Source organism: Mercenaria mercenaria, chromosome 2, assembly GCF_021730395.1.
Source record: "Mercenaria mercenaria strain notata chromosome 2, MADL_Memer_1, whole genome shotgun sequence".
Lineage (NCBI taxonomy): Eukaryota > Metazoa > Mollusca > Bivalvia > Venerida > Veneridae > Mercenaria > Mercenaria mercenaria.
Window position 1 is genome coordinate 92,705,600 of NC_069362.1, and position 24,882 is coordinate 92,730,481.

General features: G+C 35.1%; 3 protein-coding genes across 14 annotated transcripts in view; 2 read left to right on the top strand and 1 right to left on the bottom strand.

Moving 5' to 3' along the window:
• LOC123564584 (G protein-activated inward rectifier potassium channel 3-like) overlaps nt 1-9,909 on the top strand; it is a 159,702-nt gene extending 149,793 nt beyond the window's left edge. For 9 of the 10 annotated variants that reach the window (XM_053537216.1, XM_045358271.2, XM_045358267.2 and 6 more), the window contains one exon: nt 3,684-9,909. The gene's annotated coding sequence lies outside the window, so the exon portion shown is untranslated. The remainder of the gene's footprint in view (nt 1-3,683) is intronic. The other variant, XR_008369938.1, reaches the window with a different exon arrangement.
• Nucleotides 9,910-18,876: 8,967 nt separating this feature from the next.
• On the bottom strand, nt 18,877-20,872 carry LOC123564585 (ATP-sensitive inward rectifier potassium channel 12-like). The gene has a single exon (XM_045358273.2). It carries the CDS (start codon nt 20,261-20,263, stop codon nt 19,154-19,156), a length of 1,110 nt encoding a protein of 369 aa, XP_045214208.2. The 5' UTR covers nt 20,264-20,872; the 3' UTR covers nt 18,877-19,153.
• A 104-nt stretch (nt 20,873-20,976) lies between these two features.
• LOC123564586 (ATP-sensitive inward rectifier potassium channel 1-like) lies at nt 20,977-23,156 on the top strand. 3 transcript variants are annotated; one of them, XM_045358275.2, is made up of 2 exons: nt 20,977-21,266; nt 21,806-23,156. In XM_045358275.2, the coding sequence occupies exons 1-2, from the start codon at nt 21,246-21,248 to the stop codon at nt 22,853-22,855; spliced, it is 1,071 nt and encodes a 356-aa protein (XP_045214210.2). In that variant the 5' UTR covers nt 20,977-21,245; the 3' UTR covers nt 22,856-23,156. The 3 variants fall into 3 exon arrangements, with proteins under 3 accessions (XP_045214210.2, XP_045214209.2, XP_053393194.1); XM_045358274.2 differs by lacking the exon at nt 20,977-21,266 and adding an exon at nt 21,306-21,519; XM_053537219.1 differs by lacking the exon at nt 20,977-21,266 and adding an exon at nt 21,315-21,450.
• The last annotated feature ends 1,726 nt before the right edge of the window (nt 23,157-24,882 follow it).

The window sequence follows — 24,882 nt, forward strand, 5'->3', positions numbered from 1 at the left end:
GACTAATTGGAAAAGTGAATTTGCCTTCAGCTTTTATAGATAACCAGTTTTACTTATGTAAGAGAAATTACTTTTTATTGATTTTTGTAAAATGTTTTAATATACATAGGTTAATCTGATAAATCTGCAATAACTACTGGTAAGCGTTTCAGTTAGCATCAGTTTGAACAAACCAAAAAAATACATGAAATTAGAATCTCAACTATAATTCAGTGTCATGGAAAATTCTTTGAATATAATTATGATTTTTATATTATATCTGTAATATATATGCTTTTGATATTTCACTTGAAAAGTCATGTCTTAGCCATAAGTTGTCCATTTGACATAGGTAATCATCTTAAGAAGTTTGTTTGTTATGACACCTAAGAGATTGTCAAGACAAAAAGTATGGTAAAAAGATGATAGTTCTGTAAGACATACTCTATACAGGGTTACTGGATTTTATATTCTCATTCTGAGTGTTAAGGGTCTTTGTGGCCGAGCGGTTAAGGGCCCTGACTTTGAATCACTTTCTCCTCACTGATCTGGGTTCCATCCTCACTCCGGGCCTTGAATTCTTCATGTGAGGAAGCCATCCAGCTAGCATGATGAAATAATGCGTGGAGGGGCACCTGCATGGGTCTTCCTCCAGCGTACATCAAAGCTGGAAATTTGCCATATCCTTAGAACAGCCGGCACGTATTTATGTAATCTCGCCAGGCATATATTTATGTCTCCCCCAGGAGACATACTGTTTTTGCCCTGTCCGTCCGTCCGTCTGTCCTTCCGTCCGTCCGTTCGTACATCACACTTCATTTCCGAGCAATAACTGGAGAACTATTTGACCTAGAACCTTCAAACTTTATAGGGTTGTAGGGCTGCTGGAGTAGACGACCCCTATTGTTTTTGAGGTCACTCTGTCAAAGGTCAAGGTCACAGGGGCCTGAACATTGAAAACCATTTCCGATCAATAACTAGAGAACCACTTGACCAGAATGTTGAAACTTCATACGATGATTGGTCATGAAGAGTAGAGACCCTATATTTTGGGTCACTCGTCAAAGGTCAAGGTCACAGGGGCCTGAACATTGAAAACCATTTCCGATCAATAACTAGAGAACCACTTGACCTAGAATGTTGAAACTTCATAGGATGATTGGTCATAAAGAGTAGATGACCCGTATTGATTTGGGGGTCACTCCATCAAAGGTCAAGGTCACAGGGGCCTGAACATGGAAAACCATTTCCGATCAATAACTAGAGAACCACTTGACCCAGAATGTTGAAACTTCATAGGATGATTGTACATGCAAAGTAGATGACCCCTATCGATTTTGGGGTCACTCCATTAAAGGTCAAGGTCACAGGGGCCTGAACATTGAAAACCATTTCCGGTCAGTAACTTGAGAACCACTTGACCCAGAATGATGAAACTTCATAGGATGATTAGTCATGCAGAGTAGATGACCCCTAACAAGTTTGGGGTCACTCTATTAAAGGTCAAGGCCACAGGGGCCTGAACATGGAAAACCATTTCCTATTAATAACTTGAGAACCTCTCGACCCAGAATGTTGAAACTTCATAGGATGATTGTTCATGCAGAGTAAATGACCCCTATTGTTTTTGGGGTCACTCCGTTAAAGGTCAAGGTCACAGGGGCCTGAACATTGATAACCAGTTCCGATCAATAACTTGAGAACCACTTGACCCAGAATGTTGAAACTTCATAGTATGATTCAACATGCAGAGTAGATGACCCCTATTGATTTTGGGGTCAGTCAATTAAAGGTCAAGGTCACAGTGGCAGGTTCATGTAAAATCATTTTTTGGAAATAACTTGAGAACCACTTTACCTACAATGTTGAAACTTAATAGGATGATTAGACATGCAGAGTAGATGACCCCTATTTATTTTGAGGTCACTTAATCAAAGGTCAAGGTCACAGGAGCCTTAACAGTGACTTGAGAACCACTAGGCCAGAGTGTTGAAATTTAGCGGGATGACTGGACATGCCAAGTAGATGATCCCTATTGCTGCCAACCATCAGTGTCTCTTTGACTTTCGCTCCTGACCCCTATTGACTTCTTGCCTATAGGACTTTGCATTGGGGGAGACATGCGCTTTTTTACAAAAGCATTTTCTAGTTTGTTTTTGACAACACAGAAAATGACGTCACTCAACCTTCAGCTATTTCCGGAAGTAAAGGAAATGAAAGTGGAAATGCTAAACTTGAAAACAAAAGCCGTATTTTGATTCGTCGGTAGTCAGGGGTCACCTCTTCTAAATGTTTTTTTGCTAATGGGGAGTCAATTTTCAGCATTTTCTAACGAATTGAAATTACCTGGGCTTTAGTACAGCATGTCAGCTTTTCATCTACGAAAAGATATTTGAGCTCGGGATAAACACAAATCCCACAGGGGTCCGTATTGGAGCAAGGGTACATTGATAATTTTGGAACTTCATCAAATCACTCAAAGGGTCCTTTTTGATGTTGTCTGAAAGTGTCAGTATATGCCTCAGATATAAGATATAACTGTATTTAAGAGCTGCAGACCTAGACATTTCAGAAATATTTTCAAAATGAATTTCGTATTATAAATGTTGATTCTACGGAAGTGTGAAAGGGCCATCAGACGCTAATACGTTTGATTACGTTATGGCTGCGGAAAGGATAATTATGACCTATAATTGTGTTGGTGCGACATTCAACCCTACATTCTTAGTGTTGGAATAATTTCATTAGATATTTATGAAAATGATGACTGTACACATGATACCACTTTAATATCTCTACAAATTGTTAAATTTTAAAATGAAATAGCTCCACAGACTCCAGAGATTTCAAAGTGGTAGATAAAATGTTTTTGGTTGTACCTTGTGGTCATGTGACTTACATCCGGAGATAAAGAAGAACTTAGACTTCTTTCACATCCAGCCCTCATCTGGTATCTGCTTTCTAAAGAATTGATCTGCAAGAAATGTGATACTGTTGCACTGGTTTCTGGATAAAACATCAAATTATAAACTGCACAAATTAGGTTTCAGACTGAATGATAAGCAAAATCTGTTTTCTGGAGAATTTCATATGTAAGACAATGCTTGTGTGCACTTTTTGTATGCTTAATAATTTACAAAAAAAAAACTGTTTTTATATAATATTTATTAACGTTGAATTTTACAGGAGGTCACTTCTTAAAGGGAAATGTTTTTGTGTAGTATTTTGACATTTTCAAACAAGAATTTTAAATTTTGGATTTATGTGTTTAACAACATTAACTTATCTGAATAATTGTACGACAAATATTTTTGTTGTTTCACATTTTTTAAACTACAATACAATACAATAAGTTCTATTTTGAGACAGCAAGACAACATTACAAAACATAAGTTCTGAAGAGATTTTAACCGACTATACAACAATTAATACAAATTTAACAGATTTATAGAAGTGCTACAAAAGAAAACATGTAAACTGTGTTTAATACAATTCTGTCATGCTGCAGATAATATTTTAGTAAATAGCACCAAATGTTACAAAACTTCTAATAAGGTATGGTCTGCCACAGTGATGAAGAATTCCTTGTGATAACAGACTATACATTTGATGATCTTTATTTAATATTTTTTCTCAAGAAATATAATGAAAATACAGCTTTTTTCCTTGTACACTTTGTTAACATGTTATTATTTTAATTTCAGATTATCGAATGAGAGTATTCAACGAAGGAAAGAGACATAACCCAGGCTGGAATATTTTTGCAAAGTGGAGGTGTGTTACTGCCCCTGGATCTCCAGCTGACGGCAATAATTCAAGTTAGCTCTACATATCATACAGAAATGTTCCTTGTTTTTGCATATTGTTCCAATTTGTAAACAGTCACAATATTATTTTTATTCATTGCATATTGCTGTGTAAAAGGTATGCTCATTGTCAGTTTATTTCTTAAGAATAATTTATGTGAGAAAAAGTTTTATATTTTCAAGTATATCATTTCTGTAAGCTTTTTTCTTAAAAATAGATGTACAAAAATAATAAGGGTGCTATTTTACTTCAAAAGGATGTATTAAGTATTTTGAAACATGACATCTGTACCCTAATTGTTACAAGCTACACTATTGTTGGGAGTGGGTGCCAGTACATTTACTCTTGTCTGTCTGGATGTCTGTCCGTTGTTACTCAGCATGTGAAGTTATGCACCTGGTATTTTGTTAAGACCAGAGTTATGGCCCTTGACTTAGTGAAAAATTTACATAAAGGGCTTTAAAGTTTGTGTGCTTTGTATCTCAAAAAGTATTTACCTAGAGTCATGAAACATCATAGGATTGTTATTCAGCACATGAAGTTGTGCACTTCAAGATTTGTTTGGGATGTCACTCAGAAAAAAAAAACAAGAAAGAAAGGTACTTGACTTGTAGTAAAGAAACTTTATAGCAATGGTGTTAAGCAAGTGAAGTTATACCTTTTTGTTGTATCCATACCCCCTAATGACTCACACCCCTACCCAAGGTAGTTCAAAAGTTTATTTAATCTTGCATTGTCAACAGTAGTGTGACAGGAAAGGGGGAATCTGGGTCTTATCTTTTAATATACAATTTTTATCTGTTTAAATGCATATAGGGCAGATGTAAAAGTATTGTTTATTTTTAATAGGGAAAAAAAATGTTACATTTTTCCTATTATAAGAATATTACTTTTCAGACAGCAAAAGTGTCTTTCAACATTTTGATAAAATCTTTAAGATCCATTGGAAGCATAGAACGCAACCAAGCAGAATAATAGCAGACGCAGTTTGCCCGAGTCTATGCATGAGAAGAAATGAAATGTGCAACACACAGCAGCACTAGCTCAAGTGGAACTCCGATACAGTGTAATTGAATGTAATATTGTGATTCCAATGGGCCAGAAAATATAACAACATCAAGTCTAAGTAAGCCATTATGCCACTATGGATATAGCACTATGCCACTATTTAGCCAGTATAGATCAATTTAGAGTGATTCAGTTGTTCAGAAAATGGCATAAACAAGTCAGTTTAAAAAGAAAGAGATATATAACATTAAATCGAAATATTTTCCAGGGTTCTGGGTATGTAGATGGCACATATACTTTGCTATACATGCAACTAATAGCATTATTAGTAGACATATAATATATAAACTTCTATGTACCTCAGTATTTTCTGTTGGTACGAGCCAAGAGTTTTTGCCAAAATTGTTGATGAATTGCGTACATTACTTTATGCATGTCTTTCAGAAGTTGTTGATTTGAAAAGATATTTTACATTTATACATGAATCCCTTTTGTGAATTACGAAGCATAACATTTTGAAGTTGAGGATATAAGTTTAAGTTTACATGTTACAAGTATGTGCATATTGATGTTCTACATTGGTTACGTTAATAATTCAAATAAACACCCCTGATACTCTTTCAATAAACAAATACGTTATTAAAATATAACATGGAAAAATTTCTTAAAGGAACAGTAATTTTTGTACATTGTATTAAAATACTACATAGAATTTGTGGAGGACTAATTATGTCTCCCCATGAGGAGAATAATATTGATGTCAGTCTGCCTTTCCATCTGTCTGTCAGTCACAAAAATTGGTCCCGACTACTCCTTTTAAACTTCTGGTAGAATTTCTACCAAACTTACAGAAATATGCAGTACTAAGGCTAGTTTAGCATTGGAGCATTTACTGGTTGAATAATTTTTGTTTGAGTTCTGGCCCCTTAAAGGGACTAGTCCACACATTTTAGGCGAAAAATATTTCATCTAAAAATCCATAAAAAGTGAGTACCCTGAAGACTAGTGGTTCAAACTTATTTATGTATTATTTTTGCTAAGATAAGCTTATAAATAACCAACAATATTGTGCACAAGGTGTTAAATTGTCGCAGCACATTTAAAATAATGCTTAAGATTAACATTTTACTTGCATTTTAACAAAGAGCTATAAAAATAAATAGATTGGCAACTTGAAAGGCATACAGAGCAAATCTCGCCAACCTCCCGTGACAAAAAAACGAGATTTCGTTTACCGGAAGTGGCGCTTTCTCCATGCGCCATTTTGTATGCGAAAGCAATTATGCATCAGTAAAATAATTATCACCGTATGACCACGCTTCTTTCGATGGCAAAAAAAAATGTGTACTTCGTGTCTTAAGACCATTTCAAATTAAACTAATTTTGTTTTAGAAACTAAAATGTATTTTAAATGTAGTTTTAAAGGTACAAATTGTAACTCCATGCTCGCCGATGTTTGTTTTTAGTAAGATAACGCCGAATCACGCTCTGACACGAGCTCACGCGAGATTACAGCCAGTTGCCATTCTGTGTATTTTATACTTCTTTGATTTTAACAAATGTTTAACTCTTATTTTCACCCACATCATTTTTCAGTATCATTTATACATCTATGCCAAACTTGGTGGAAAGGAATATGTTGAAAAATTTCACCTAATATATTGTGGGTGAGTAGACTATGCCCAGATACTGCATATCCATTCATCCGTTTAAATGATACAGTATGGGGAGACATGTGCCTCTTACAACAGCAATTTCTGGTTTCTATTGATTTTTGGGTGGCAATTCAGTCTATAAAATGAAATCCCAACTACTATAATTAATTTTCCATTTATTTTATCTTTTAATTTTGAAGTCCGTAAATTCAGGTTACTACAGCATAGCCATTCAGTTACAAGATCACCCATACAATCTGTTATACACTTGACCAAAATTAAAATCGTCCCAACATCATTCTTGTTCCACAGCCTTTTTAATACCTTTCAGTTGTTAGGTCTAAATTATATGTAGAGAAAGAGATATCCAAGAAGAATTTGAAGTTGACTGACCTGTTACATTGTTAAGAAACATTGTCTAACCTAGTGCAAAATATAGAAGTTAAAACCAAAATTATCAAGAATTAAAATTAGAATGTGTATCAATATCATAACTACATGTTAACTAAAACTGATCTGAAGAGGAGTTTGTGCTGACTTTTGGACTGAAGACGTTTATTTGAATAGATATTTTAAAGTTGTGTGTACAACTTGATACTTGTTTCAAGGAAGTAGAAAATTGATCCTAAGGTTATTTTTAAGTGTAGCTATTTATTAGTTAGAATATCGAGGGGTGAATGCGAAAGAGTTCTAAGTGCATATAAATAAAGAAGCACTTAGAACTCTTTCGCATTCACCCCTCGATATGTAGTAATGTCTTGCACAATTATTACCGTATAAGAGATTTTTACACGACTTCTTGTAAATATTGCTGGTCCATAGTCTTTGCTATTGACTGATCTGTAGTCAAAACTGTAAATTTTGTTGAGCTAAAGTCAGAACTTGAAGAAATAATATGAAAATTAATTTATGCTGCACTAACTGAATGGCTTGCAGGTCAATAGTCAGAACTACAGGCCATCGGACCTCGGGCAATAGATTTGACTATTGACTGCTAGGAAATTCAATAAATGTATAATCAGAAGGGTACTTTCAAGTGTCAACCACTTTTAAAACAGAGTTTCGATACCAGTCTCAAATTCCAGCATCTGACTGGTTATTTCTGACCACAGTCTCGAAACTGACCGCTTTTATTATCTGATATTGATGTGTTGTTTATGTCTTCCAGTCCCTTTGTGTTTGTAATGAAATATTTGAATGAAGTGTGCAGTTATTATGAATTTAAGGGATATACAAAGTGATATTGAACCAAAAAGTGCTAGACAGTTTCTTTTCCTAAAACAAGGGTCTGTTTTTCCATGTTTTTAAGTTTTTGTTTTATTTTGATAGATATAACGTGTATGATTTAAACATCGTTCACTATGCTTTATTATTTGCTGAAGTAATAAAAGGGAAAAAACGTTACCGTTGACATTATGACTAAATATGAAGTATTTATTTATCATGAAGAAATAGTTCATCTTGAAAATAGTCACAGAAGTCTAATGTTAGTAAAATGATCAATATATAGGATCAGATTGAAGTTAATATTAAAGAGTTAGATCAATTTCAATAAACTGATGATGTTTTTCAATATAATGCTATTTAAGGAATTTCCCTCCGTGGCAAAATTGAACAGAATAATTCCCAGTGGTTTTGTAACAGTTTACATTCTATAAATATTATTTTGAATCTTTTTTTTATGTCAAAGTTTCAGTAAAGCTTTTGATATTGAGATTCCTTTCATATCCCAATATAGTGTTTTATTTTATGCTTTTCAGTGAAATGAAATAGGTATTTTCACTGCTTTAAACAGTGAAAATATCATTATTTTTCACTGGTATGGAACTACACTTGAGTGCAAATGAATATGAATTATACATAATCATAAATTCATTGCAAAATATACTTCAGTAAAGATATAGATGTATACACATAAATACTTACAGGATCATAAAATATACGTTCCATCATAATAAAACGGAAACATCGTAGAACTATTTGACAGTTTTTCTACATAGATATCTTGACGTCATAAAATTACGACGTCATGATGCAATGCATGTGATGCTGCGCGGGTAAAATGGATATAACTTGTTTAAAACTATAGAAAATACATAAAATAAAAAGAAAATTTGTTTGTTTCAATGCAAGATTGAAATATATATTTACAAATATTTAATTATAGTCAGTTCACTAGGTGAAATATATCTCGATCTTACATTGAAACAAATAGTTTGCGTGATAGTCACATGTTTTCCAGAAGCATCTATGTGGACTGCATATCATGCATTTCTTGTTTAGCTTAAATATTGATTTCAGATACAAGGAGAAACAGATGACTGTGCAGAAAACTGTCTTAATGTACTCATTAATTTCCTTTGCAACTGCAAAATGTTTTCTTTGCATTCATACAAAGAAGTATAAAATACTTTTATTTTTATAGTTCTTTGATTCATAGTATAGATCTAAGTGAAAACTGTAATATTTGTTGAAAACAATAACGGCCAAAATTTTAATAATGAAAAAGGTCAACAAGAGAAAGTAGTGTTTTCTTTAAAGCTCTTGAATGGAAGTATTTGCATTTGTATTGGGCTATACGATATTACTATTTAAAGGTGCAGCCAAACAAGACGGGCACCTGTCTACATAGTTACTTCGACCATGAAAATAGCTTCACTATAAATATACACGAAGAGCATATGAATGTTACAAATTCAGCATACGTCAGTAAAAGTCAGCAAATATTAAAGTCAAAACATGTTTGATATATAAGAATAGGTTTGGATCTTTTTAAAAAATTCATTACATCTATCTCTTTTTGCAAAATATATACAGACTTTTATTGAAGAAACAATAAAATTTAATGCAATAAAAGTTTTATGTCAACATAGGAAATGTTGAAGGAGATGTTTGTATTGTTTGAAGTGGCTATTTATTAATGTCATATATATACAGTGACATGTGCATTTTAGTTGATATTACATAGCTGTAGATTTGGTAGCTTTTTGAGCTATCGGATATTTTTTTTCAGGAGTCCTTTTTTGCATTGTTTAGAATTTGTTAGTTATAACTGATACGGGACATACTGGAAATACTTGTCAGTACAGCTTATTTAGATTTGTATGCAACACAATAACAGAAATAAAATTAGAGCAGATATTGCCAAGCCTATAGAATATTTCAAATTAGTTTTACTTTGCATCCTGGTTCCCAAACCTATCACTTTCAGCTTATGTCATGACATTTAATTGTGTATTTGTTACCAGAGAATATTCAGATGTTTTGTTTGTCTTGCAAGAGGGACAATGTCTATGTTCTCTTTACATTTACTGTTATTTATGCATTTTACCTTTTGCCACTGTCTCATTGGCAACGTGTGTCATATTTTACTCTTTTTGCGTTACCTGATATTTATATATGTAACTGAATCTCATACCACTGTTAATATCATATTTTTGAAATAAATTTAATAAAAAGATATGATGAACTTGTTGTTTAATTGTTCCTTATATGTGGTGATGCAGTTTCTATTTTGATATTAGCTCACCTGAACCAGGACCAGGGTGAGCTATGCATACCTGCCATCCATTGTCTGTCTTCCATTGTTCAAAATTTGACTGCTGATACACTGAGGTTTTTGCCTAATCTTAAATGAACTTGATCAGAATGTATGCCTTTATATAACCAAGGTAAAGACCCAGTCTTGGGTCATAAACTAGGTTAAGAAGGTCAAGTTATAGAAAACCCTTTTTATACGCCCATCTCTGAAAGAGCGGGGCTTATTATGTGAATACCCGTGGCGGCGGATGGGCGGCGTCCAAAGTATATCTGCTCTCTAAGTTTAACAGTTTTCATCCGATCTTCACCAAACTTGCTGACAATGTTTGTGGGTATAATATCTCGGCCAAGTTCGATAACCAGCCAAATCGCCCAAGGCACTTGGATTATGCCCCTTGAATTAGGCCAAGTTTGATGACGGGCGTATTTTTTGACAGTCTGGCACTCTGGTTAACCCTTCAGATGCTGCTTTTTCTGTCTAAACTACTTGGAACAAGGCTGATCAGTTTTCTTTCTGAAATACAGGCGCACTTTGAAAGTGGGTGATCTTTGCAGTTGATCACAAACTAGGTGACTAGGTGAAATCATAGAAATACCTTGTTTACACTAGGGGCCATACTTCTGCCTGGTCATTATTAAACCTGTTTAGAATGCTTGTCTTTATAAAATTGTATCAAATTTTGCAACTTACTCATTGGGATCCAAAAACTAGGTTAGATACCAGAGAAAGCTTGTGGACTATCTTGTAAGATTGTGTGTCTTTACCAAGTCTGTTTCAAGTTTTAAAGACACTTCATGCTGCAGTTCCTTGTATGAGAGATGGGGCGAAAATTTCCCAATAATAGAATTTGTTCAAACCATATAGGAACACAGTTCCATGTTAGAAACAAAAAAATGCAAAAACAATCATGGGTCACATTGCTTGTTTAGGAGTTAATGTGCCCTTAAAACTGGATTTTTCTTCAAATTTGCATATTCAAAGGCAGATAACTCCTGAACAAGCATGGTGACCTTGGATATTTTTCCAAAATTCTGTTTCTAACATGACACTGTGTTCATATACAAAGTTTGAACAATTTCTATTATTGGGATTTTTTTTACCCAAAACTGCCACAAACGTCCTTAAGCATGGTTATCTTGGAGCAAATATAGATCTCTAGGACAGTCTATCCACAAACTTTAAAAACACACTAGTGATCAACTTGATTTAAATGAAATCTTGTTAGAATGTTTGTTTGCAGTCCAACTCGACCATGCGTTCAGGTTAAGCTTTTAGTACAGGTGGATGGTCTAGTGTCCATCATCCAGTGTCCACAATTTACATAGATATCTTCTCTGAAACAACTGGTTAGATTTACACCAAACTTGGTCTGCAGGATCCTAGAATAGTACGTTCAATTATTTTCAAATGGCTCAGCTTGACCTCTTTTAGGGGCTATTAGACTTCTTCTCGTAAACTACTTAATAGAACTTAATCAAACTTGGTCTGTAGCATCATGAAACGCTTGGCGGACTTTCACCAAATTTTGTAGAATCCTTATGAGGTCCTCTCCAAAATTTGTTCAGAGAGGGATGCCTGGTCCCTTTTGGGGCTACTAGGGCTAAAAATACAAAAGCCTTGAAACACATTCTCACGAACCACTTGATAAATCTTCATTGAAGTTGATCTGTTACACATCAATTTATATTGTCCTCAATTTTTTTCAAATGGGGACACCTGTGTTAGAGATAAAGATTGAAATACCTTTATATGGCTTAATGGATCTTTATCAAACTTGGTCTGAAGTATCACTGTAATATCCTTTCAAATTTTATATAAAAAAAAGCGTTAACGCTTGGCACCTTGATGGGGCTGCTAGAGTTAAGAACTTCTTCTCATGATCCACTTGAAGGATCTTCATCAAATTAGCCTGTAGCATCATTGTAAAGTCCTCTCCCAAATTTACTGTAATGCGAGCACTTGGTATATTTCAGAGGCCACTAGAGGTAAAAATAGAAATATATGTAAACATCTTTTCAAGAACTGCTCAATGGATCTTTAACAAATAATGTAGCATTGTTGTCATGCCATTGCCCAATTGCTCAAGTAGGTGCTTTAACCCTTTTTAGGGACCACTAGAGTTGAAAATAGAGAAACATTTAAAACATCTTCCTGTCTTCTTCAAAGTTGGTCTGTAGCATCATAGTAAGATCCTTTCAAAAGTTAGTTTCAATAGGGACACTTCGGCCACTACAGCTGAAAATAGAGATACCTTTAAACAACCTTTTCTCATAAACAACTTGATGGATCTTCATCAAACTTGGCCTGTTGCATAATTGTAAGGTTCCCTCCCAAATTTATTCCAGTGGGACCTCTTAGCTCCTAACTGGAGGTTAAAGAAGAAAGTCTGATAAATAATATCTTCCCAGAACAGCTTAATGGATCTGCATCAAACATCAGCTGTGGCATCATTATAAGGGCCTCTCCCAGTTTTTTTTCAGAGTGTGCACGATGAACCATTTAGAGTCGGCTGGAGTTAATAAACAGAAATATTCTTTAAATGTCTTCTTCACAGCCACGACCCTCTTGATATATCTTCATCAAACTTGGTCTGTTGCATCATTTTAAGGTCTCTCCAAATTTTGTTTTCCAATGGGAGACACTTGGCTAGAGCTAAAAAAATTTAAAAATCCACTTTAAATGACTTTTTTCTCACAAAACACTTGATAAATCTTAACCAGTCTTGGTCTGAAGCATGGTTATGTCTACTCTAACATCTGTTCGAATGGTTCTGCTTGCTTGGCTGCTTTCAGGGGCAACCACAGCCAAAAGTAGAAAGACCTAATGAAATGCATAATGTATGTTCACCAAACTTGCTCAGAAGCAAGGTCTTGAGTTCTCGGTCCCCTTCAGGTGAGCGATTTAGACCCATTTGTGTCTCTGTGAGGTTCTAGGACAACTGGCTTATGAAAAGAATTGGAACCGCTGATTTTTTTTTGCATGGTTTAGCTATATCTCTGTGATTACAGCAAGTATAAAGGTTTTTCCATAACCTTGAGATCACCCCTCTAAATTTCAGTTTGTTTAGTTCTTTCATTTAGAGCAAGCCTTTTATTTCAAATTGATACTTATTTTACATGGAATTGCACTCTGCATATTACTGAAGGTTCCATGTACACTGTTGTATGAACACATCAGTCTACAGATGTCTCTAAATTTTTTATGTATAAAATGTGGAGTTCTGCTAAACCCAGGGTTAGAAGGCATGGACGGTAGCATGAATTTTCACTATCGTCCTTGAACAGGGTCAATCAAACTGAGCTTGCAACATTTTCATTCAGCACTGGTTACTTGTTACTACTGTCAAATGGCAAGTAACTGCTAACAGTTAGAGACAAGCTGCTGCTAACATTTAAGTCAAGTAAAACTGCAGAATGACAAATTACCACTGCCAAATGAAAGGTGACATCCCTTACAGAAGCAAGCCTCTGTGGCGTACATGCTGCGTATATGCCGCGAACACAGTAGTTCGCCAGAGGAGTACATTTTACATACACCGCATGCCGCGTACATGCCGTGTACTATTTCAACGAGTACACAGCATGTACGCAGGAGGTCACTAGTACACTTCAAGTACGCAGCACAGACTCTGAAAATTTAAGGAGTACACTGCATGTACGCAGGAGGGACTTGTACAAGAAAATAGTACACTGCATGTACACCGCAGATACTTTGAAATTTGTGCAGTACACTTCATATACGCGGGAAAGACTTGTACAATTTCTTTTGGCATTTATACTTAGTTTTTTTTTTATAAGTTAAAGTCTGAAGTAAACTTCATATACGCGGGAGGGACTTCATGCAGAAAGGATTTGTACATATTTTTTTTTTTGAAGCAAGAACTTGATTTTTGAGTAACTTTTATCTTAATAGCATAGAATAGTTCAGATTACCGGTATTCTGAACAATAAAAATTTGCCAAACTATTTGCAATGTTCATTTGTGAAGCTTACATCTTAGTGATTTCTGAGCTGCACCTTGCATGCAGTGTAAAAATATATTCTTTTTCATTTTGAATTAATCCTGGAGCTTTCTAACTTGGATAATTGAAAAGCCTTATTTGAACTTCGTTGCATTACATTTTGTAATACATGAAATAATTACCAAGATAATGCCTCAACAGCGCCCGAATGAGAAGAATTAATAGCTCTCACTGTTATTTGAATACTCTTAAGCAAAACACCACTCTATCATGTTTTATAAAGGCTTTAATGCTCATTATGTTAACTCATTAAGGCCTCACCAAATTAAAAAAATGTTCATCGGATTTGCCACTCGTATATTTTCAGAACGTTTTTGGCTAATTGCGCTTGCCCCATTGGAAAAAATCAATCCAAAATTTTTTGGTGCGCTACTTTTTACGGACGTAAAAGTGTATAAATGCTTATATAATTCCAGTCCTAGATTGTTCTCAGATGGATTTTAATCAAAATAAATACATACTACGCACACATCGTCTATAATAAATCATAACACTTATATTTAGTTGCATTAAAGTTGTTTCCCCTTGATGCAGTTACGCCATTTTCTTCAAATGTTTACCAAATTACATGCTACAAAAATTGATTTATTTCATTGAAAAGTGGATGGAGAAAAGCATACTAATTTATTTGATAACATCAATCTACATTATTTTGGTAAGGGTAAATACTTATTGATGCATGTCACTTATCTTTTTTCTGTTTTTTTCTGTCCAAATGATCAGCATTTGCATACGAAAGTTGGTGGGGTAAGGAATTTACATTATCACAGCAGTTTCGCCACAAGAGTACACAGCATGTATGCAGCAGGAGTACACAGCATGTACGCCGCAGGACTCGGGCCAGGAGTACACAGCATGTACGCCGCAGGAGTACACAGCATGTACACCGCAGGAGTACACAGCATGTACGCCGCAGGGGTAGTACACCGCAGGCTCATTTGCATGTGAAAAGTGTATGTGCCGCGTACATGCTGCGTACTAATTCTCGCATACTAAATTCCTCCAGCGTACATCCTGTGTACTATGTAGTCCACAGCATGTACGCAGCAGGTAGTACGCGGCAGAGCTCATTTGCATGTCAAAAGTGTACTACAAACGTACTATCGGTGTATGTGCGGTGTATATCCTGCGTACTATTGATTTCAGTACACATCATGTACGCATCATATACGCTGTATGTACACAGCAAGAGTACGCAGCAGGCCTTTTTCTTCTGTAAGGGATACTATAAGGCACCACTGCCGGATGACAAGCAACCACTGCTGAATGCCAAGTTATCAGTACTAAATTACACTAAACAACTGACGAATGACAATGAATCAAATGTCATTTGGTACTGATTACTTGTTACCATTGCAGAATGACAAGTAACTACAGCCGAATGACATGACAAGCACCCGCTACTGACTTACGTGAAACAACTGCTGAATGGCAAGTAACAACTGTTCATGTATGAATATCATAATGTAATATGACTACACCCGAATACGGGGAGAGTATTAAGGTAAGGACTGAATTTGGAGCTGATGGTTAATCTCAGTTTCTAAACCAGACAATACATGTTTTCTGACTAGTACCTTAAATTTGAAATGACAAATTATCACTAAACAGTGTGTAGCAAGTTGAAGCTGTGGTCAATGTCAGTGTCGCTAGTATTAAAAACAAACTATTTTTGAAGAAGTGCATGCCCCCAGATAGCTTCATTTGAATGGAAGTGATAACTATATGTATTATTTTGGTAAATGTTTGGTCAAACATTTTATAACCTCTATGTTATGTTCTGGACAGGGAAAGAGCCACAGTGACCTTTGACCTCTTAAGTGTGATCTTTATCTCTGAGCTAGGGGTCTAGGTGTTGTGCATGACTAGTTGTCTCATTCTGGGAAACGTTTGTTCCAAAAATATTCATATTGATTCCTTGATGGGACTGCACAGGAGAAAATCTATTGAAATTTGACCTGGAAAAAACTACAGGCATTTGACCTCAAAGTGACCTTGACCTTTGAACAATGAGTCTGAGTGTTGCGTATGAAACGTTGTCTCATTATGGAATACATTTGTGCCGAGTAATAATAAAATCCCTTGATGGATGGCTGAGTTACAGAGAGGAAAAAAGCCATGTTAACATTTGACCTCAAAGTGTGACCTTGACCTTTGAGCAAGGGATTTGACTTAATGTTGGGCCATAATTCTAGTCAGACCAACAGAAACCCCAAAGAAAACCTAAGGTGCATAACTTCACATGCAGCATAATAATTCCTGTTATGTTTCATGACACTAGGTTAAATGTATTTCAAGATATTTTTCACTAAGACAAGGGCCATAACTCTGGTCTGGCTGAGAGAAATCCCAAAACAGAATATCAAGTGCACAACTTCACATGCTAAGTAACAGTCTCCTAAAGGTTTATGACTCTAAATCAAATACATTTTGCGATACATTTAACCCAAACTTCATGTCTTTTTATGCATTTTTTTTTTTTTACTTAATCAATGGCCATATTCTGGTCGGACCAAAAGAAATCCTGAACAAAACCTAAGTTGCATAACTTCACATGCTGAATAATAATTCCTATTATATTGAATGACCCTACGTTAAATGCGTTTTAAGATTTTGTTTCACTAATTCAAGGGCCATAACTCTGGTCTGGCTGAGAGAAATCCAAAAACAGAACATCGTGCACAACTTCACATGCTAAATAACAACCTCCTTATGGTTTATGACTAAATCAAATACTTTTGACCATACATGCAACACAAACTTTTATGCCCTTTTTGCATATATTTTACTTAATCAGGGGCCATAACTCTGGTGGGACCAAAAGAAATTTCGAACAGTACCCCAGGCGCACAACTTCATATGCTGAATAAATTTCTTGTTATGTTTCATAATCCTAGGTCAATGATACATGCGACACAAACTTTTCGGCCCTTTTTATACATGTTTTTGACCACTTAAAGGGCCATAATTCTGGCCTGGCTGTGCGAGTTCACAATTTAAACACCAGGTGCACAACTTCACATGCTGAATAACAATCCTGTGAGGTTTAATGACTCCGGGTCAAATATTTCTTGAGAAATGCACGACTCAAAGTCGAATGGACGGACGTACGGAATGATAAGGGCAACTCTTAAGTGCCCCCAAAACATTTGGGGAACACACATATATATCATGTTTTCTGTACTTTTTTCGGCTCATTTCGCTTGCCAACTTCCATATAGTCAGTATTTTAGTTGTCACATAACCAGATAGTCTGCATGCAAGTTAAAAATCCATCCCTGCGGGTTGGGTATTTACAATAATATGCTACATGCCGACTGTTACAGCAAGGGTATATTATTGACATTATCGATGGTTTTCCCAAAACAGTTTCATATCCACAAGACATATACTATGATTATTCGCCGTACTCTTACGTAACTAGACAACTTCCTCGCATGAAAGAATTAAACATCTCAGCGAATTAGGATTCCAAAACGTTGCGGGGCAAGTGAGTCAAAATCCGCGGCATCAACCACTCGGCCACGGAGGACCAGCCGGTAATCATGTCAGACGATTCAAACTTGCCACTACACAAAAAAGTTTATTCCAGAACCATTTGCTACCCTTGCATGTCAAACTAGACTATAACTAAAAAGTATTATTTACTTATGTTATTAGGAATGTGTTAATATTGCAATGGCGAAAAATGGCGATTTATAAAAACAAAAACCAAAAAACATGCATATGGTAATAGCAAATGGACCATTGAACCTTTTTGCGCAGGTGTATAGTCACAGCTATTGCTTTATCCATTTCAATATTGACATTACCTAAATAAATAATATTTTAATTATTATCTACTTACGAAATAATATATCTCACTAGTGATTTGTCGCTAAATAAATCATTGTTTGGAGTTCAGATGTGAAGGAATTATATATATACGCGTACATATAATAATACGCACCTGAACGACAAACAATGATCGATTTATTCAAGAGCAAATCACTAAATGAGATATATTATTTCGATTCTAACACGTTACCTAGGACTTTAAAGTACATCCTTGACGACGTTCATTAAATATTGTCCGTTTTCAATCGGTTTCTTTTCCAGCGCGCCGCTATGCCGTTTGACGCTATGATTTAATTGTGACGTCAGAACAGTGAATTGTTGTATAAAAATTAATAGGAAAATGAATCGGATCGTGTTAGAATTGTTCTTTACAACCAAATAACTTATGTTCGCTGACTTGTGATTTTTATGACGTTAACATGGTAGTAGCGGACCCCTCCTCCCGCACCTACCCCCATTCACCCTTTCACGGCTTGTAGTCACGCCCCTTCCAGAAATTCCTGGCTACACCTATGATCATAAACTTAATAAAAGTAATGACAATGTAGTCATTGATTTCATTAAAAATACTAGGGTATATCATGTGTTATTTCTATTCCATAAGCATGCATGACTTTGAAAAAAAATGTTCATAGATCTTCTCTATTTGAGAAAATTAATAAAGTCATTAATGTTGCTTTGATAATATCTGTCAAGGGTTTACATGAAATAATAATTTTTAAAAAAAAAATGCTCAACCCACGACAAATATTTTCTGTATATCTTGAAATATCTGTTCAAAACTAGCATACGTTTTTGACTTTTATAATGAGCGAAATAATATCAATGGGTTAAAGACCATACCTTATCTGAAAGTTAACGCGTCGTAAAAATATTCATATTGTCACAACACAATAGTATGTCAGCTTAGACACCAGAAGAAAGTCATTGTTAGCTATTTTGCTCATAAGATAATGTATTTCCTTTGGTTAAAATCGCACAAGTGGTTTTATCAAAGGCGTTGTTCAGTTAAGATTGACATAAAACCGTCTATTTCATTTGTATTTATTACCTGTTGTGAACGGATTTTAAGTGAATAACATAAAATTGTCAAATATTCAATAAAATGACTAAGAAGACCATGGTCATATTTCAGCCGGTCAGACACAAAACAAATGTCCACCGTTCGGCTACATTTTCGGTTACAAGTACATTTGCGAAAATTTCAAAGAATATAAAATGACATTACAAACAGTTGAAATGTACATAACAAATGTTGAATGAATAATAAACCTAATTAATGCAGTCATTAATTTTCCGCGCCAATTAATTATATTGTATATCTACATGTCCATTAACAAACTCGGTCATCTGTATAACATTTTCCTCCTGTGTTTCTTCCGAATTGCGTCTCGAGGCTTGAGACGCGCTTTCGTCACTCATATCAAAAGATCGCGTAGTTCTTGTAAAATCGTTGAAATTTAACTTGAAAGTACTTGCTTTCCGAGCAGCAGTCATCTGCTTAAAATGGCGGCTCCACTTCATCTCTGACGGCAGGTATGATGTACGAGCATGAACAAAACTGTCTGTGAACTCATCAACGCCTTCAACCACAACAAGAATCTCATAAGCACCCTTTTCAAAATCTTTCCGGTTGAAGTCCCAGAAAGGACTACTTTTGTCAATTAAATGTCTGAATACTTTTGGTCTGAAGAAAAGTCTCGAGCTTTCGTGGCATGGGTTGAATTCCATATCAAGTCGACATTTTCCTGATCCGTCCTCTCTATTCATGATACATAGTGCTGCCACTTTTGGATCTATCAGCTGAGATCGTTGCATGTTCAAGATTTGAATCTCGATGAAATAAATGCCATTGTCCTCGTACACACAAGCGACTTTACTGAATAAAACGGTGTGTGCTCTTCTTTTTGGAGACTGGAATTTGAACAGAATGACGCCAGTTATGGCTGTGAGAATCAAAACTCCTAATATTGATTGTATAACAACTAGTAAGATAGCAGTCGGACACTCATCTGTAACGTAGCGGGTGCCATAGCCAATTGTCGTCTGCGTTTCCATAGAAAACTGGAACATCTCCAGAAAGTTATGAACGTCTTCAACACATGGCTGACTTTCACCATCTGCCGGCAGAAAATCACCATTTGCTTCAGCAACTACGAAGTACAGCAAGGCAAAGGTAAACCAACTCAACAGAAAACATGTTAAGAATATTAAACAAATCCAGGCTGACTCCAGTTCTACTATGGAAATAAAAATATTTGGATAGAAAAATTTCTTTGAGCTAGGTTGGTTTGCAAGTTTCACAGTCGTGTTTCCGCTTTTTGTCACTATCCTCATATCGTCTGGTTCACTATTGGTTACAAAATCGAAAAAGTCTATAACCGACCTACGCCTAGCACGCATTTTATTTTCCATGAGTGCTATTGTGGTGTATGAAAAAGTATAATCACTATATATTCTTACGATTTTTCTTAATCCTTTATATCTCGTTGTCTTCTTCGTCCTTTTGATACCTGTTACATTAGCTGTAGAACATCCACCTTCAATGATATTCTAATCCTATGTCAAATTTTGAAATAATTGCTGAAATCCCTTCCCTCTTACGTACACAATCTCCTAAGCTCGTCTCGTTATCTTTTTCGTGAAGTGTTTTGTTAAATTCTTTTCCGCTGTTAAATTCTTTTCCGTTTGCTATAAGTTTCTTTTTTTCAATAAAACTTTCTTTCTTGTTCTTTTTGTCAGTTTAAGTAACTTTCTTACGTAAAAAATCATATAGATTTAATATCTACTTTTCTCACATTTACATTTTGTTAATCAAAATTGCAAACATGTATTATGACACGTGACAGAGATAATTAACTGCGCATTGCTAATTTTATACAAATTGTGGCGTATGTTATTAACAACAAGCCTCCCATTGGCGTTCTCTTATAAATCAGTATGTGTTTTCGTAGAAAGAGATCACAAAGTGCAATAAAAATCATAATTACAATATTTACATAACAACTACGTGACATTTGTAATAAAACGTATATGTTTCTGTCAGCCGTTTGGATTTTTTTTGTCCGAACCGTCGCGTCAAGCGAATGCAGAGTATTTTAAGATCTATTAATGTTTTGACAGATTGCACTTGCTAGTGTGCATACAAATGATTTAAAATCAAAACAACCTCGTTTGATGTTTACACTTATTGATATATCAAACTGTTCTCATTTTATAAGCGACAATGTAGATAAAGCTGTCATTGTTTACTTGTCTTTACTAATTTTCTATTTCGCAACAACAATAAACGAGACAGAGGATCACCTTGACGCACCGCCCGTCATGAAGTAAATGTCAACGTTTCATAAAGATATGATTCGGTGATACTGCTACTGTCAGTTTTAGAGAAAGAAAGATGGGATGGTCTCAGCTGAAGGTATGTCAATTTATCATATATTTAACGTGATACACACAGCTTCATACAAAGATAAATGTAATGTAATTTGAGTTCTTACCGAAAATGTATGGATGTATGTGCCTGCTATTACTGACGTACTTACTACTTGTTTACAATAAAGGAAATAAATCTAAAAAATGCTGAAGGAATTGCATACATGGAGGTTAGGTAGTCGGTGATAGGTTTAATAAAGATGGACGTGATAAAGACGGAGGGGCAGACACGTAGCTCGGTGAGAGAGAATAGCTGATGTGTTTTAGAATTAAATTAAACCTGCTGAATGTATATAATGGTGTGTTGAGTTCTAGACCATGAAACAATGTCGGCAAACAAAATAACTCTAGGTTAATTTTGCCGAATGACACTTTATGACTCACATTCCCGACTTCCAATCACGTTTTTAAAGTTTTTTTTTTATTTTTACATTACTATAGTACATGTATCGGTTATGTCTCGTTATTAATTAAACTTAACTTGCAAAGTTTTCCAGTCTTATATTGAAACTTTGATTATTTCAGAAGGATATTTTAAGGTTTTTGCCTTGGAACTGGAGAACCCTACGAAGAAAATCAGATATTGACGAGAGTAATGCTTCGAGAATCATCAACCGGGAAGGAAAGGTGAAAATCGTTCTAGATCAGCTTAGCTTCGGCAAACGACGTAGATACTGGCGCAATCCTCTGCCGAGTCTGCTCAGTCTGCAATGGCGATGGATTATGGTTATTTTTGCCTTCGGGTTTATTCTAACTTGGCTACTCTTTGCAATAGTTTACTACATGATTGCGAAGTTACACGGTGACTTTGAACCAAACGACAACCCTGACTTCGATCCCTGTATGAACAGTGTCAACTCTTTTACAGCAGCGTTCTTATTTTCATTGGAAACACAGCACACCATAGGTTATGGAAGTCGAAATCCTACTTCCGAATGCAGTGAAGCGGTTGTGACAGTTTACGTTCAGTTTATTATAGGTGTAGCCGTACAGTGTGTGACAGCCGGACTTGTTGTTGCTAAGTTACAGTTAGGAAAACGTACTTCGAAAGCCATAACGTTTAGCAAAAAGGCCATTGTAGGAAAATGTAACGATAATGTATGTTTAATGGTGAGAATCGGAAACGCTGGAGTTTCTGAACTTGTAAATGCAAGAGGGTTTGGGATACTAATGGAAAGGAAAAAAGTATCGGCTGGAGAGGAAATTCTCAATGAATCATTTTTGACATTTGTCTCGGAAAATGGTAGTGAAAATTTGAATCTGCTATGGCCAATGGTCATCCATTGCCAGGTTTTAGAAAATCAGGAGGAGTTTCTTAAAAAGATACAAAGCCCACAATGTGAGTTGATAGTAATAGTAGAAGGTATTCTTGCTTCAACAGGTCAAACTATGCAGCTGAGAATGTCATACCTGGCACATGAGATAGACATCGGTCAACAGTTTGTGGATATAAGTCCGGTCTTGATGAAAAACAAAACTGGAAATAAGTATCATCATCTTGTAGACTATAAAGATTTCGATGTAACAGAAGTTGATGAGCAATGGGATGAAAGTGTTTGGCTACACGATTTTTAAGTGTGTATATGTTGCTGTTAGTATCATATGCGGATAATTGAAACAGTATATGTTGCTAAATTATAACTGCTCGTGATTTGCTATTGCTTTCTGTAATTTTCGAGTTCTCATACCGAGGCTATGACTTCTGTCAAGTAATTTTGAAACAAACGAACTTAAGAAAAGTTGACTTTTGTCCTGTTTTCATAACAACAAAAATTACCTGGAATAGCAGCGCTGACAACGACGAAGATGATTTTTTTTTCTAATATCAATACTTCGTGAAAATATAAAATGAGTAAAAACAACGATCATAATGAGAGTTTGTTTTAAGAGTTTCAAATCTCCTGTAACTGCACCAGTTCCACGAGCGCACATGTATTTGAAAGTTTTGCAGACGTTATTTCAGCCCGACAGCCGACCACTAGAATACGATCGGTCTTTCTGGATCATAGCTAAAGGGTCCAAGCAGAATTATTTGAACAAATTTGGGATAGGGCCTTACAATGACGTTACAAACCAAGTTTGATGAAGATCCATCAAGCGGCTCATGAGAAGAAGTCGTTTAAATGTTGTTTTTATTTTAGCCCTGGATACTCTATACTCAATGTTGTATTGTTGGAGTTAGCCATAACAGTCTCATACCTACAAGGATTTGACCGATTTTATCCTACAATCTTGTGTTCAGTACAGTCATTCAAAATTCTATTTTTTTTCAAATAAAATCGACATTACCAATTGTATATAACTTGTCCTAAAACCAGAGATCTGGTCCCAATATCACGAAAAAACTTAAGTAGAAGAATCTAATTGCTTAGCTAAGTCTGTTATTTCAAATGCTTGTTTATGCCCTTTATGCATCTTCAATGTTGACTTTTTCATCTATATCAGAACCGTATATGATTATTTCAAAGATCAAAGCACAACAATTCTGACTTATATAGAAATAAGAAATGTATTTAAAGTGGAACTATATATATTTCTCATGTAAAAATCCAGCTGAAATAGATGTCTGTGTTTAAAGGATGGAGGAAATTATGGTTAACCCAGTATACCAAACTCTTCCTGTTACCAGTACGAAATAATAACTTTCCAAATATAACTTTTCTTATTTTGACTTTGGCAGTCTTTTTAAGAAAAGTCAAACAGCACGCAGGAGTTGCTTCCCTTCAACTTCTGAAGTAATGGAGATAATTGCGTAGAATATTGAAGAAAAGAGCTATTATTTTAGTATTCCGATTTCTTTATTTCTAAAGCATCAACTTCAAATACTTTTGCGGCTTTGTCGTTAATTTAACACATTTAATTGCAAAGCAACCGAAAACTGCTTTTATATAACATTCACCAAAAACACAATATGTGCTAAGATGCGCATGATGTCACATTAAGCAAATACTTAAGTTCGTTATATCGTGCTTAAATAGAAATGTCATATTTGCGTGACTGAAATAAGTACTGCAGACAAATACTACTAATCATAGTATGACTTAGCTAAAAACACATTGTTATAGAAAAAAATCACCTTTAAATAACAACAACTTAAACAGTAGCACAATTTTAAAATAACAGACTTAACTAAGTAATTACTTAAGTTTCTTCGAGAAATTGGGGTCAGTACATCAGAAATTATCCCTAAACAACCAGGTTTTCATAGACGGAAGAGCGTCAGGTCAGGGTTGAGATGGTCTCTGGCTTATCATTTTTCTAGGGAAAAAAACTTATCAGTCAAGAACAACAAACTGCCACCAGTCCTGGTTTAAAATCGAACTTACGAAGCTGTCCGAGACATACAGGTGTGTTTCAATAATTTTGAACATAAGCATTTGTTGCGAAAGTCTCTCTGTCATCCTCTAAGTGTATTTATTTGGGTTAATTTAATAAATCTTTGCTCTAAAATTTAACAAAATGGTTGAAAATAAAGACAATTAACAAAAGATATTAATATTGCACGGTGCTTTTGTATTCAAAATTGATTTTTTTTTTTTTTACCCAGCTATCGCAAATTTCAAAATTGCATAAAATACAAACATTATAGATATTCATCAGTA